At 69.9% G+C, this 10,732-nt stretch overlaps 4 protein-coding genes across 4 annotated transcripts in view; 1 reads left to right on the top strand and 3 right to left on the bottom strand.

The window, feature by feature from the left end:
* The window catches only part of CHLNCDRAFT_133208 (hypothetical protein), a gene marked incomplete at both ends in the record, with an annotated part of 865 nt that extends 637 nt beyond the window's left edge, over positions 1-228 (bottom strand). The window contains one exon of the mRNA XM_005852059.1: positions 100-228. Within this exon, the coding sequence (XP_005852121.1) occupies positions 100-228 (129 nt within the window). The remainder of the gene's footprint in view (positions 1-99) is intronic.
* Positions 229-281: 53 nt separating this feature from the next.
* CHLNCDRAFT_56513 (hypothetical protein) lies at positions 282-2,749 on the top strand (the record flags this gene model as incomplete). The annotated part of the gene is made up of 4 exons (XM_005851724.1): positions 282-1,251; positions 1,399-1,497; positions 1,680-2,394; positions 2,590-2,749. 4 exons carry the CDS (start codon positions 282-284, stop codon positions 2,747-2,749), a joined length of 1,944 nt encoding a protein of 647 aa, XP_005851786.1.
* A 1,042-nt stretch (positions 2,750-3,791) lies between these two features.
* On the bottom strand, positions 3,792-4,598 carry CHLNCDRAFT_11046 (hypothetical protein; the record flags this gene model as incomplete). Its single annotated transcript, XM_005852060.1, has 3 exons — positions 3,792-3,962; positions 4,092-4,274; positions 4,422-4,598. Coding segments are annotated over 3 exons (531 nt in total), but the record flags the coding sequence as incomplete, so codon positions are not given.
* A 1,879-nt stretch (positions 4,599-6,477) lies between these two features.
* On the bottom strand, positions 6,478-7,788 carry CHLNCDRAFT_133211 (hypothetical protein; the record flags this gene model as incomplete). The annotated part of the gene is made up of 4 exons (XM_005852061.1): positions 6,478-6,585; positions 6,735-6,860; positions 7,042-7,173; positions 7,657-7,788. 4 exons carry the CDS (start codon positions 7,786-7,788, stop codon positions 6,478-6,480), a joined length of 498 nt encoding a protein of 165 aa, XP_005852123.1.
* Positions 7,789-10,732: the final 2,944 nt, after the last annotated feature.

The following is a 10,732-nucleotide window of genomic DNA, read 5'->3' on the forward strand; positions in this document are numbered from 1 at the left end:
GCATCGGCGCCATACTGTATGAGCTGGTGGGTGGTGGTGGGCCGGGCTGGGGGTGGTGGTGGGCCGGGCTGGGGGGTGGCTTTTGCCGGGCTGGGGCACCTGCTGGAGCTTCCTGCGGGGAGCCTCCCGCTGGAGCTTCGGGAGGCACGGAACAAAGGGGACTGAGTGGCAGAGGCTGGGGGCAGGCACGCCGTGCCAGGCCGGGGTTTTGGAAGCTGGGCGCCCCATGCCCAGGCTCGTCCAGCCGCGCTCGCCCTCGCTGAGTGCCCGCCCGGCCTGCCATGCCCCGGCCCCCGCAGGTGGTGGGGCGCCCGCCCTTCACCGGCGCCAACCAGTTCCAGCTGCTGCGCAACATCGAGCGCAGCGACGCGCGGGTGCCCGAGGCCATCGCCGCCCAGCTGTCGCCACCCTGTCGCCACCTCATCCACTGCCTGCTGCGCCGCAACCCTGTGGAACGGCTGTCTTTTGAGGAGTTCTTCAGGCACCCGTTTGTGGCCACCCCGGAAGACATGGCCGCGCCGCTGCCGTCGCGCGCGCCCTTTGCCAGCGGCGCCGCGGCGGGCGGCGCGGGCGCGGCGGCCGGCTCGCTGGCGGGGCCCGGCAGCGGGCCCGCGCGCCACGCGCTGCCGCCGCACACGCTGCTGTTTGGTACCAGCGCGCCGCCGGCGGCCTCGCCTGCCATCGCCAAGTCCCGCTCAGCCAACAGTATCCCGCAGCAGGTGCTGGGCTTCCAGCAGCAGCAGCAGACCGGCGGCGGCGGCGGCGGCAGCCGCGCTGCGGGCGCGCCCGCTGCCAGCTCGCCCGCCGCCGCCGCCGTGCCGCTGGGCGGGCTGTCGCACCAGCTCAAGCCGCGGCACTCTCTGGACCTCGACGGCCCCACCCCCGCCCAGCCACGGCAGCCGCAGCCGCAGCGGCCGCAGCCGGTGCCGGGGCGCCGGCTGGGCAGCATCCAGCGCGTGCAGGGCTTCCAGCCCGCGCCGCTGCCGGGGCAGCAGCAGCAGCAGCAGCAGCAGACGCCTTTTGGGGCGGCCCCAACGGCGGCAGCGGCGCTGGCGCAGCAGCAGCAGCAGCAGCAGGGCCAGCCCGGCAGCGCATCGGCAGGACGGCCCGCCAGCGGCCGGCCGGCGTCGCGGGCGCAGCAGGGTGCTGCGGCCGCCGCCGGGGCGGTGCAGCCGCCCCTGGCTGCCGGCTCCCTTCACAGCGAGGATGATGACTATGTGCTGGTAGATGCGGTGCTGTCAGCCCACACAGGTAGGCGGGACAAGGGCTGGGGTGGGCGGGTGGCCTGCGCGTGCCGCTAGCAGGCGGCACCGCTGGCAGGCAGGCGGTACCGCTGCTGCCCCTGCGCTCGGCAGCCCCCGACCGCTGCTGCCCTGCCTCCTCACCCTGCGCCTGCAGCCGCGGCCAGGAGCGCCACGCCCGGCACGCCGCCCGCCTCCCGCAGCGGCTCCGCCCAGGGCAGCCTGTCCCACAGCCGGCACACGCACACCTATTCCAGTACGGAAGGCAAGCGCAGCGGGCCCCGCCTCGCCCTCCTGCCAGGCCCCACGCCTCGCTGGCGGGCCCTGCGGCGCTGCCGGGCTCGTTTCGTGGAGCTGCGAGCAGTGCCTCGGCACCTCACTGCGCCCTGCTGCCTGCCTGCCTGCCTGCCCTGCCTGCCCTGCCTGCCCTGCCTGCAGAGGACATCTTTGCTGCGCAGCCCGGGGACGCCGCCGCCGCGGCCGCCGCCGCTGCGGCCTCGCCCTCCTGGCTGGGCACCAGCCGCTGGCGCTTCCTGCAGCGCGTTGCCCGCATCCTGCAGGCGGCGGCGGCGGCGCGGCAGGCGGCCGCGGAGCCCGCCGGCATGTCGCTGGCGGCGGCGGCGGCGGCGGCCAGCCTGTCGCCCCAATCCCACCAGCTGCTGCGGGAGTGCCTGTCGCTGCACCTGGCGGCGCTGCAGCTGCTGGAACATGCCATGGAGGCGCACGCGGCAGCAGCAGCTGCTGCCGCCGCCGCGGCGGCCACGCCAGGCTTGCCGGCAGCGGGCGAGGAGCGGCGGAGCGGCGAGGCCGCGCGGGACGCGGACGGCGGCGGCGGCGGGGCGGGGGCGGCAGCCGAGGAGGAGGAGGAGGGGCTCGCGGAGGCGGCCGGGCAGCTGGAGCAGGAGGCGCTGGCCGGCATGGCGGCGGCCGAGGCAGCTGCGGCGGCGCTGGACAAGGCGGGGCGCCAGCCCTCGCCCACCGCCGTCACCCCCGCGGCCGCGGCGCTGGCGGAGGCCGACGCCGCGCTGCCAGACCCCTGGGACCTGCTGTATGCCGCGGCGCTGGGGTGGGGGCGGGACGCCGCCGTGGACGAGCTGCTGGGCAGCCAGCAGCGCAGCTGCCGCCTGTACGCGCGCGCCGGTACCGTGCTCAGGTGAGCGCATCGCCGCGCTTCTCGCATGCGGGTGCGCAGAAGGCAGCGGGCTGGGTGGCACATGGGACAGGTGCTTGTTTCGGGCCGGCTTCAAGGGCAGGCGGGTGCATCCCAGGGCGACAGCAACCGACGGCCGCACGCGTCCACCCAGACACACAGCCGTGTACGCCCCCACCTCCCCCCCCGCCCCTGCAGCTTCCTGTGCACCGAGGCGGCGGGGTTGGAGCTGGAGCCGGCCGTGGAGCTGGCGCCAGCGGACCGGGCGCGCCTGCAGAAGTACGCAGCCGCCACCGCCGTGCGCTGGGCCGCCTGCGCCGCGGCCGCGGCCGCCGCCGCCCCCGCCAGCGCGCAGTAGGCGGGCGGGCGGAGGCATGCGCTTTTTGCCAACCCCTGGCTTCTCCGTTCATTGGGCTTCTCCCTTCATTATTTCATTTCATTGCCATCCTTTCCATCTTCCTGCATTTTTTGGGGCCGCCCAGCGCTGACCCTCCCTCCTTCCCACTCAGGCCCATCAAACCATGCCACGGGTTGCATGCTGCGGCAGCATTGTGTTGCACCCAAGCACCGACCGTTCGCCCTGACACGGCCCAAATGCCTGCCTGTGAACCCTGCCCTACACCCCATGCGCAGCCCAGTATATGCAAGTGTTCTGTTGGTCTGCTTGTCACTGTACCACCCCTGTACTGCCCTGCCCAGCAGCGTCCCTGCTGGCCCGGGTTTGTGTGCCAACCCGTCCCCTGTGCATGCCGTGCCGTGTACACTCCTGTTGAGGGCTCATTGTATGGTGCTTGACCTCCACTGTAAGCAAGGCACCCCACTCATTTGCTGCAAAGGTGCAAAAAACACATGGGTTCAAGGCGCTCTGCAGCGCGCCTCTTGTCGCTGTCGCTGCCGTAGTAGTGCCACTACTACAGCCAGTCGCTGTCGCTGTCGCTGTCAGTGCTGTCGCTGGGTGCGCCCCTGGTGCGTGGGGTGGAGCCCAGCCAGTGCGGTTCCCTCAGCTCCCCCGCGCCGTGCGCAAACCAGCACCTGTCCCCGCGGTGGCAATCGGGGTGGTACATGCAGAGCTTGGTCTTGTAGACGGGGCGCACGTGATGGGGCACCCAGGGCGGCACGGCGCTGGCATCGGGCGGTGGAGCTGGAGGGGCGGGCGCCGGCTCAGGCTCGGGCTCCGCTTCCGCCTCGTCTCGCACAGGCGTGGTGTCAAACAGCTCGCAGCGGCCTGCACCAGTTGTCCAGCCCAATCGGCGGGGCGCGGTTGGAAGTTGGAAGACAACACAAACCACCAGGACATTGCGAGGCACAGCATGCGCGCGGAAGCGTGCCGGCAGCCGGCAGTGCCCAGCTGCAGCAGGCTCACATGTCTGCCGGCTGCGCTCCCCGGGCACCTTCTGCCAGGGCTTGCCGCACGAGTAGCAGAACTCGTAGCCGCACTTGCAGGTGATGTGGCGGCACCCCTCCCCCAGTTCAATCATGTGCTTGCACTTGCCGCACTGCTGCCACCGCCTGCGCTGCGCCACCGACAGAAGTGCCAGATCCTCTGGCTGGCGCAGGTGGCAGGGCAGCTCCTGCAGGGGACGGCCAGGGGGGGTGGGCGGTTTGGCGACCGGCAACGCTGAGTTGCAAGGCCAGCTGAGGGCGACGAGTGGCGAGCGAGCTATGCAGCTGCGTGCGGCCCAGCTGGCGAACAGGCGCACCCGGTACTCCTGGCAGGAGAAGCCCTTGTGCCACACGGTGCGGCACCAGGCGCAGGTCTTGGTGGAGCAGGCGGGGCAGGAGATGGGGCTATCGGGAGCGGGGTCGCTCTCCAGGTGGAGAGGGGTGGAGCAGTGGGGGCTGGGGCAGTAGAAGCGGTGGTGGTCAGGGATGCTGGCCTCCGCCTCCACCTGCACCGCACCGCACGGCATGAGGCTCAGCCCTGCCAGCGCAGGGCAGAGGCGGCCGTGATGAGCGCTGGTGGTGGCAGCAGTCGCAAGCGCGCACCCCCAGGCACACAGTGCTGCTGCGCCTGCCCCTTGTCGTCTCACCTGCTTGTACATGGCCACATCCACGGCGGAGGCGGCCAGCAGCAGCTCGCACTCTGGGGAGGAGATGGCGGCGCCGCAGGCCACCTGTGGGCACGGCACGGGATGCGCCCTGCTCCTGATCACCGTCTGCGCGTGGCGGCGCAGGCAGTCCCGGCAGAAGCGGTGCAGGCAGGTGCCTGCATTGCACAGGGGCGTGGCGTCGAGGTGGCCAGGAAGGCAGCCCAGCCCCGCTGCGCTGCAGCAGGCCAGCTCTTGAGGCTTCAAGGATCACCAAGAGCTGACCTATGACGTAGAACTGAGCGGAGGGGACGTCTTGCAGGCAGATGCCGCAGGTGTCATTGGCGGTGAGGGGCTGGTCTGCTGGGCCCTGCGGTGGGCAAGCGCCAGAGCAGGGGCCGGGAGGAGTGTGGCGGTACGTATGTTCACAGCAGGACAGGCAAGCTGCAGGCGGGGCCTTGCACACCCTTGTGCGCAACCTCCACACCATGTATGCACCTTCCACCCACCTTCACTTGGCTGATGGTGGCCCTCTTTTCTTCGCCTGCACCGGCGGTTGCACCAGACAAAGACGGGCTGGGCCACAATGCGGTGCGAGCCAGCTGGGCAGCCTCTGCCGTGAGTGCTGGCTCCACCCGTCTGGCAATCCATCCTGGGAAGCTGCTCAGCAGCCGCTGTGCCTCTTCAACCAGAGGGCCAATGCTGCTGCTGTGAGCAGCGCCCTCCCCCTCCTGAAGCTGCAGCACCGGGGGCCAAGGGCGCGGTCGCATGCCATTCAGATAGCGGCTGGTAGCAGCCCATGTGCCAAGGAGCACTGCTGCCCAAAGGGCATGATGCAATGGCGGTTGAGGATGCACGCACCTTGCTGAGAGCAGAGGCCGAGGAGCACTGGAGCAGCACCCTGCCGCCCAGGCCGAGGTCGGCAGCGACCCGCAGCCCAAGCGTGGCAGCAAACAGCTGGGCGCGCAGCAGTGAGGCAGACTCCAGCGCCCCACTCCCTTTCCACAGCACATCTCCTGCAGCGGCAGGCGGGGGAGAAAGGTGCAAGCAACCCGGGCCCGTTGCTTCGATATGCTGCCTGATTGGTCCCCAAGGGTGGGTGCTAAGTTCAGGGTCAGACTGTGCACCCCACAGCTGCCGCACCTGCCGGCGAGGTGAGGACCGCTCCACACCCTGCTGCGCCTGGGTCGCCAGCCTCCATCTCCGCCTCAAAGGTCAAGGTGAGCTTGATGCACTCCTCGCTGGCGCCAGCTGACAGCGACTGCCCCAGCGCCTCCACGGCAGCACTGCTGGGCCCCTCATCCTCTCGGTCGCCGATGCATGCGGCCAGGCGGTGGTCTTGGGCCTGCTGCGAGGCCTCGGTGAGCAGCTGCCTCTGCAGGTCGCGGGCCAGCTGCGCATCTGTCAGCTGCTGCAGCTGCTCGGTAAGCTGCAAGACCTGCAGGCACTGCCGGGCGTGCCGATGGCGGCGGTGACGGGGCGACGGCGGAACCCAAGCGTACGCGTGCCCACGAGTTCCTCTTGCGCACTGCCAGTGACGGCATTGTCGACAGAAGGTCAGCAGGGGCAGCAAATGGGCTGGTAGGGTTCGATGGTGCTGATCGTGCGATGGAAACTCACCTGCGCCTCAATCGCCAGCTTCAGCTCCTCTAGCGAGTCTTCCCCAGCAGATGAGCCTACAGACGAGTCGGAGGACGCGTCCTGAAAGAACTCCTGCCTCTGTAAAGAGACCGCCAGCTCCAGCCCCTGCAGAGACTCCTGCGCCTCGTTCAGGGCAACCTGCACAGCTGCAAGGTCATCCGAGACGTCCACCATGATGCTCGGAGTGTGAGAAGTGAACTGCGAGAGAATTGAGATCATGAACACCCTCAACGTGTTGACTGTGTTGGCATTTGGAAAGCGCAGAGGACTAATGCAATTTGCAATCATCTGCGATGCAACATTTGCTACCAGCTGAGACGGTTGCCTCTGCTGCTGTTTAAGAAGTAGGGGCAGTGTCAAGCGTTGCATGATCAAAATAGGTGGATGCGAATGCTGTCAAGTGCCGAGCGCTGTGGTGTCACAGCTGGCGCGTCCCCACCCCCACGCCCTGCTCCTGCGGCTTGGCAAACTCCAGCTTGTCCACCTTCACCTGCCCCTCCACCAGCTCATACACATACACAGTGGCCTGCAGGGGGTGGGCGCCACGGTGGTCAGCCCCCTGAAGCAGTTGCCGCGGGGAGCTTGGCCTGTCGAGTGCTCGCCGTGCGGCGCACCTGCACCCTCCTCCCGCCACAGCAGAGCCCCACCGCACACCCCGCTGCGCCCTCCCCTCACCTTGCCGCCATCCACGTCCATGAGGGCGAAGCTGGGCGTGGGGTGCGGCGTGACGGCGCTGTAGGCGCCGGTGGCTGACCCCGTGCTGATCACCAGCCGCCCCTCGTGCCGATACGCCTCAAACCGCTGCAGGCAGGCGGGCAGGGGGCAGGCAGGGGGCAGGCCGGGTGAGCAGGGGCCACGCCGCAATGACTGCAGCAACCACTGGGCCGGCTGCTCGGCCCAGCCGAGGCGGCCACGCGAGGTGAGGCGGCGCAGCAGGCCCCGCCCCGCCTCCCGCTCCCGGACCCCGCCCCGAGGCCCTCACGTGTGTGTGCCCCGTGACCAGGATGTCGCAGTCCAGCTTGCGCTGCAGCACGGCCAACGCCTCGCGGTCGCCCCAGGGCACCACCTGGTGGCCGTGGCACACGCCGATGCGGAAGTCGCCGATGCTGACCATCTGGCGGGGGCCGGAGGTGTGTGTTGTTGTTGGGGGGGCAGCAGCAGCGTGGGAGCGGGCAGGCAGGTGAGGGGGAACGAAAAGGGTGACAGAACAAGGGCGCGCGGGTATGTGTGCATGGACACGTGGGCGGGCGGGCGAGCACAGCTCGGTTTTCGTCCAGGAGCCCGGCCCCGCCGCTCCCGCACACCCCCCACACACAGGACCACACCCACCCCACCCCCCCCACCCACCTGCGGGTCGGGCACTTGGGTGCTTTCTCAAAATCCCCCTGCGTGACCGTCCCCTCTGAACCCACCCAAACCCAGGTATTCGTAGGCGGTTTCGGGGAGAAGGGGGGCGGCAGTTGAAGGTGGGCCAGGCAAAAGGCCCTTCCCCGGGGCGGGCATGAAGCCCGGCTGCCGGCAGAAGGCAGCCAGCCACCATGTGCCTGCTTCCCTTGGCAGCTGCGCGGGGCCCCGCTGGCCTTGGCGGCCGCCGCACCTCGGTGCACAGGTTGCCGGGGCAGAGGATGTGGGATACCTTGCCGGGCCCCAGCAGGCTCTTGAACTTGGGCGGCAGGTCGGCGGCGCGGTGCGGCAGGTGCAGGTGGCCAATGCACAGCACCAGCACCATGGCGCGCCCTCTTGCGGCTGCTGCCGATGCCGCTGCCGATGCTGCTGGCTGGCTGGATGCGGCTGCGGTGTACTGTGCTGTGCTGTGCTGCAGCAATGCACAGCTACCTGCAAGCTGCAGGGGGAGGGGTCCAGGCGGAAACGGCAGTGGCGAGCACGCAGCGGCGGTGGCGCCGGGGCGGCAGCGGCAGGGTCTGGAGCGGCAGAGCGAGTGCAGCGGCAACTCGCAGTGGGGATCGCTGACTCGAGCGCTGCTTCACGCACCAGGCCAGTAACTGCTGCACGCGCTAGAGTGGGGATGGCGAGAGCGGCCCACTCTTGAGGCCGCGATCGCGTTCAAAGGGTCGCCTGCTGGCTTACTATCGTTGTATGTGGCGTGCTAAGACGTGCCTCCTCCACAGCGCCTGCGCCTGAGAGTCTTGCGCCGTACTCCGGCAATACGTCCGCCTCCGACAGAAGGGACTTCAAGTAGGCTGCTTCACACTCATGGCATGCTAGCTGTCTCTGTCTGCATGGTGTGATGCTATTGGGAGGGGGGCAGTACCCAATCCCTGTCTGTATGGGCAGCCCTCGACAGCCGCCGCAGTCGCCGCAGGCTCGAGTGCCTGCCGCCTCATCATTTGCATGTCACACACATGGCGCTATGACGCTACAACGCAAATCAAGTAAGAAAGAGGGGAGTCAATAATATTGACGGGAGGCCTGCTTGCCGCTAAAGGTGCAGACGCTGCGGTAAGGCACGCTACATGGGTGGGTCGTTTGGGTAGGGGGGTGGTTGTGGAGGTGCTGAGAATGAACGCTAGGGCAATGCAGGCTGAATGCAGGAGAATAAACGAGCAGAAGGGACGCAGCGGTAATGGTACACAGACTGATGAATGGCACCAGGAGGGACGCGATTCGAAATGAACACACTAGGCATTAAACACAGCAGTGGAGACCGGGCAAGCAGCACAGGGCAGCTGCAGGTGAGTGATTGGTTCTTGGGGACTCGCTACTAACTAGGAGGCACACAGCGGCGCGAGAGAGAGCCAGTTGGGAAGGAGAAAGAGATGCAACTGGGCAGGAAGAGGGGCACAGCGGGCACCAGCCCAGCTGCCCCTCACCAGAGCGGCGCAGTGGCCGCCGCCAGCATGGCCAGGCTCACCGCCAGTGCGGCGGGCGCCTGGGCGGCGGGCGGCAGGCAGGCGGCCCCCAGGCTCCTGGCCATGGCAACCACCTGCTCACACAGCACCCACGCGGCCGCCGCTGGCAGGGAGGGGCGGGAGGTGATGCAGGTGACGTTCGGGGCCCCCACCTCGCTGATGTGGCTCCAGCGCTGCAGCAGGCCGGGCAGGGCGCCCGCCGCGGGCTGCCCCCGCCCCACACCCACCTCCGGCGCCGGGGGCAGTGCAGGAGCAGAGGAGGAGGAGGGGGAGGGGGCCGCGGCTGCCGCAGCCGCCCGTTCCGGCGCCGGCGCCAGGCTGGCGGTCGTGCTTGCCACGGTGCCAGCTGCCGGCGCGCGCCGGCCGGGGCGCAGCAGGCGCCTCTGCCGCTGCAGCTGCCTGCCCTCCTCCTGAAGCAGGCGCTCCATCTCTGCCAGCCGCGCGGCCCGCTGCGCCAGCAGCGACGCCTCCTCCGCAGCCGCCGCAATCTCCGGGGCGGCGCCCCTCGGCGGCGGCTGCTGCTGCCGCGGCCGCTGCGCGCGCTGGCTGGCGGGCGCGGGGCCGGCCAGCGACAGCAGGCGGTCAAAGTCGGCGGCCAGCCCCGCAGCCTGCTGCGCCAGCTTGGTCGCCTCCCGCACCTCAGCCGCAACAGCCTGCCGCACGGGCCGCGAGCGCTGCATCAGGCCGGTGGCGGTGCTGGTGGTGGCGTCACGCACGCTGGCGAGCACGGCGTCGATGCTGCCGGCGCCGCCAGGCATGCGGCGCAGCTGGCGGCGCAGCCCTGCGGCGGCCTCGGCGGGCAGTGCCGCGCCCAGCTGGCGGCGGGCCAGGTCGAAGGCGGTGGGCTGCGGCCTGAGGATGCCCGCGATGCCGCCGCCGGCCTCGTGCTGGCCGCCGTCGCCGCTCCTGAAGCTGTACACCACAGCGCCGTCGCTGCCTGCCGTCACCTGGGCGCCTGTGGCTTCGGCCAGCGCCGCCGCCTCGCGGGTCAGGCCCAGGTGCCACTCCCGCTGCTGGCGCGTGCCCCGCAGCGTGCGCGCCATCACCTCACGCGCCTTGCCCGCGCTGCAGGCGTGGCGGGGCGTGTGGAGGGAGCGGTGGGGTGGGGACGGCGGCGTTGCGAAACTGCCGACACCTCAGGCACAAGGAAGACTGGCAGCAAACAATCAAGCAAGCACGAGGAGCACCTGTTCTGCAGCTCCTGCTCCAGGCCGGCCAGGTGGGCGGCCAGCTGGCGGCCCAGCACATCGAGCGACCGCTGCGGCGCCGGCGGTGCAGCCCACCCGTCAACCTGCAGGGTGACGCGGTTGGGGGACAGGGGTGGATATCAGCATAGCTGCCCATATGCGCGCCTGCCCCTCCACCTGCCCGAAATGCTGCCAGTACGGCGAGCGCAGCCGTGGGCCGCCCCGCCGTGCACCAGCACACCTGCTGCACTGCTCGGACGCCGACCGGGCCCTGGACGGCGGCCATCCTGCGGCGTTTGGGGCATGGAGCGAACCCTGCAACAGGGGAAGCTGTGAGCGCTCAGAAGTGGTTCAGAAACCCCACCTGAGCCGCACTTGCGAAAGGCGCAAGTGTTATCGATTGTCTCACGCACCGGCGCAAGTCGCCTTTCTGCAGCGAGAGGAGGTCTGCAGCGGGGTGCAGACCCCGCCGGCAAGGGCAGCGAGGGTGGTCATTTTTGCGGGCTCCACCTGGGGCCTCCTCCGCGATGTTGCAGCGCGGCGCAGCGCAGGAATGCAAGAATGAAGGAATGACTCGGGGTGAGCTGGCGGTGGCGCCGACCGATGCGCCGTCAGC

The sequence above is a fragment of the Chlorella variabilis genome, assembly GCF_000147415.1.
Source record: "Chlorella variabilis unplaced genomic scaffold CHLNCscaffold_1, whole genome shotgun sequence".
Taxonomy (NCBI): Eukaryota; Viridiplantae; Chlorophyta; class Trebouxiophyceae; order Chlorellales; family Chlorellaceae; genus Chlorella; species Chlorella variabilis.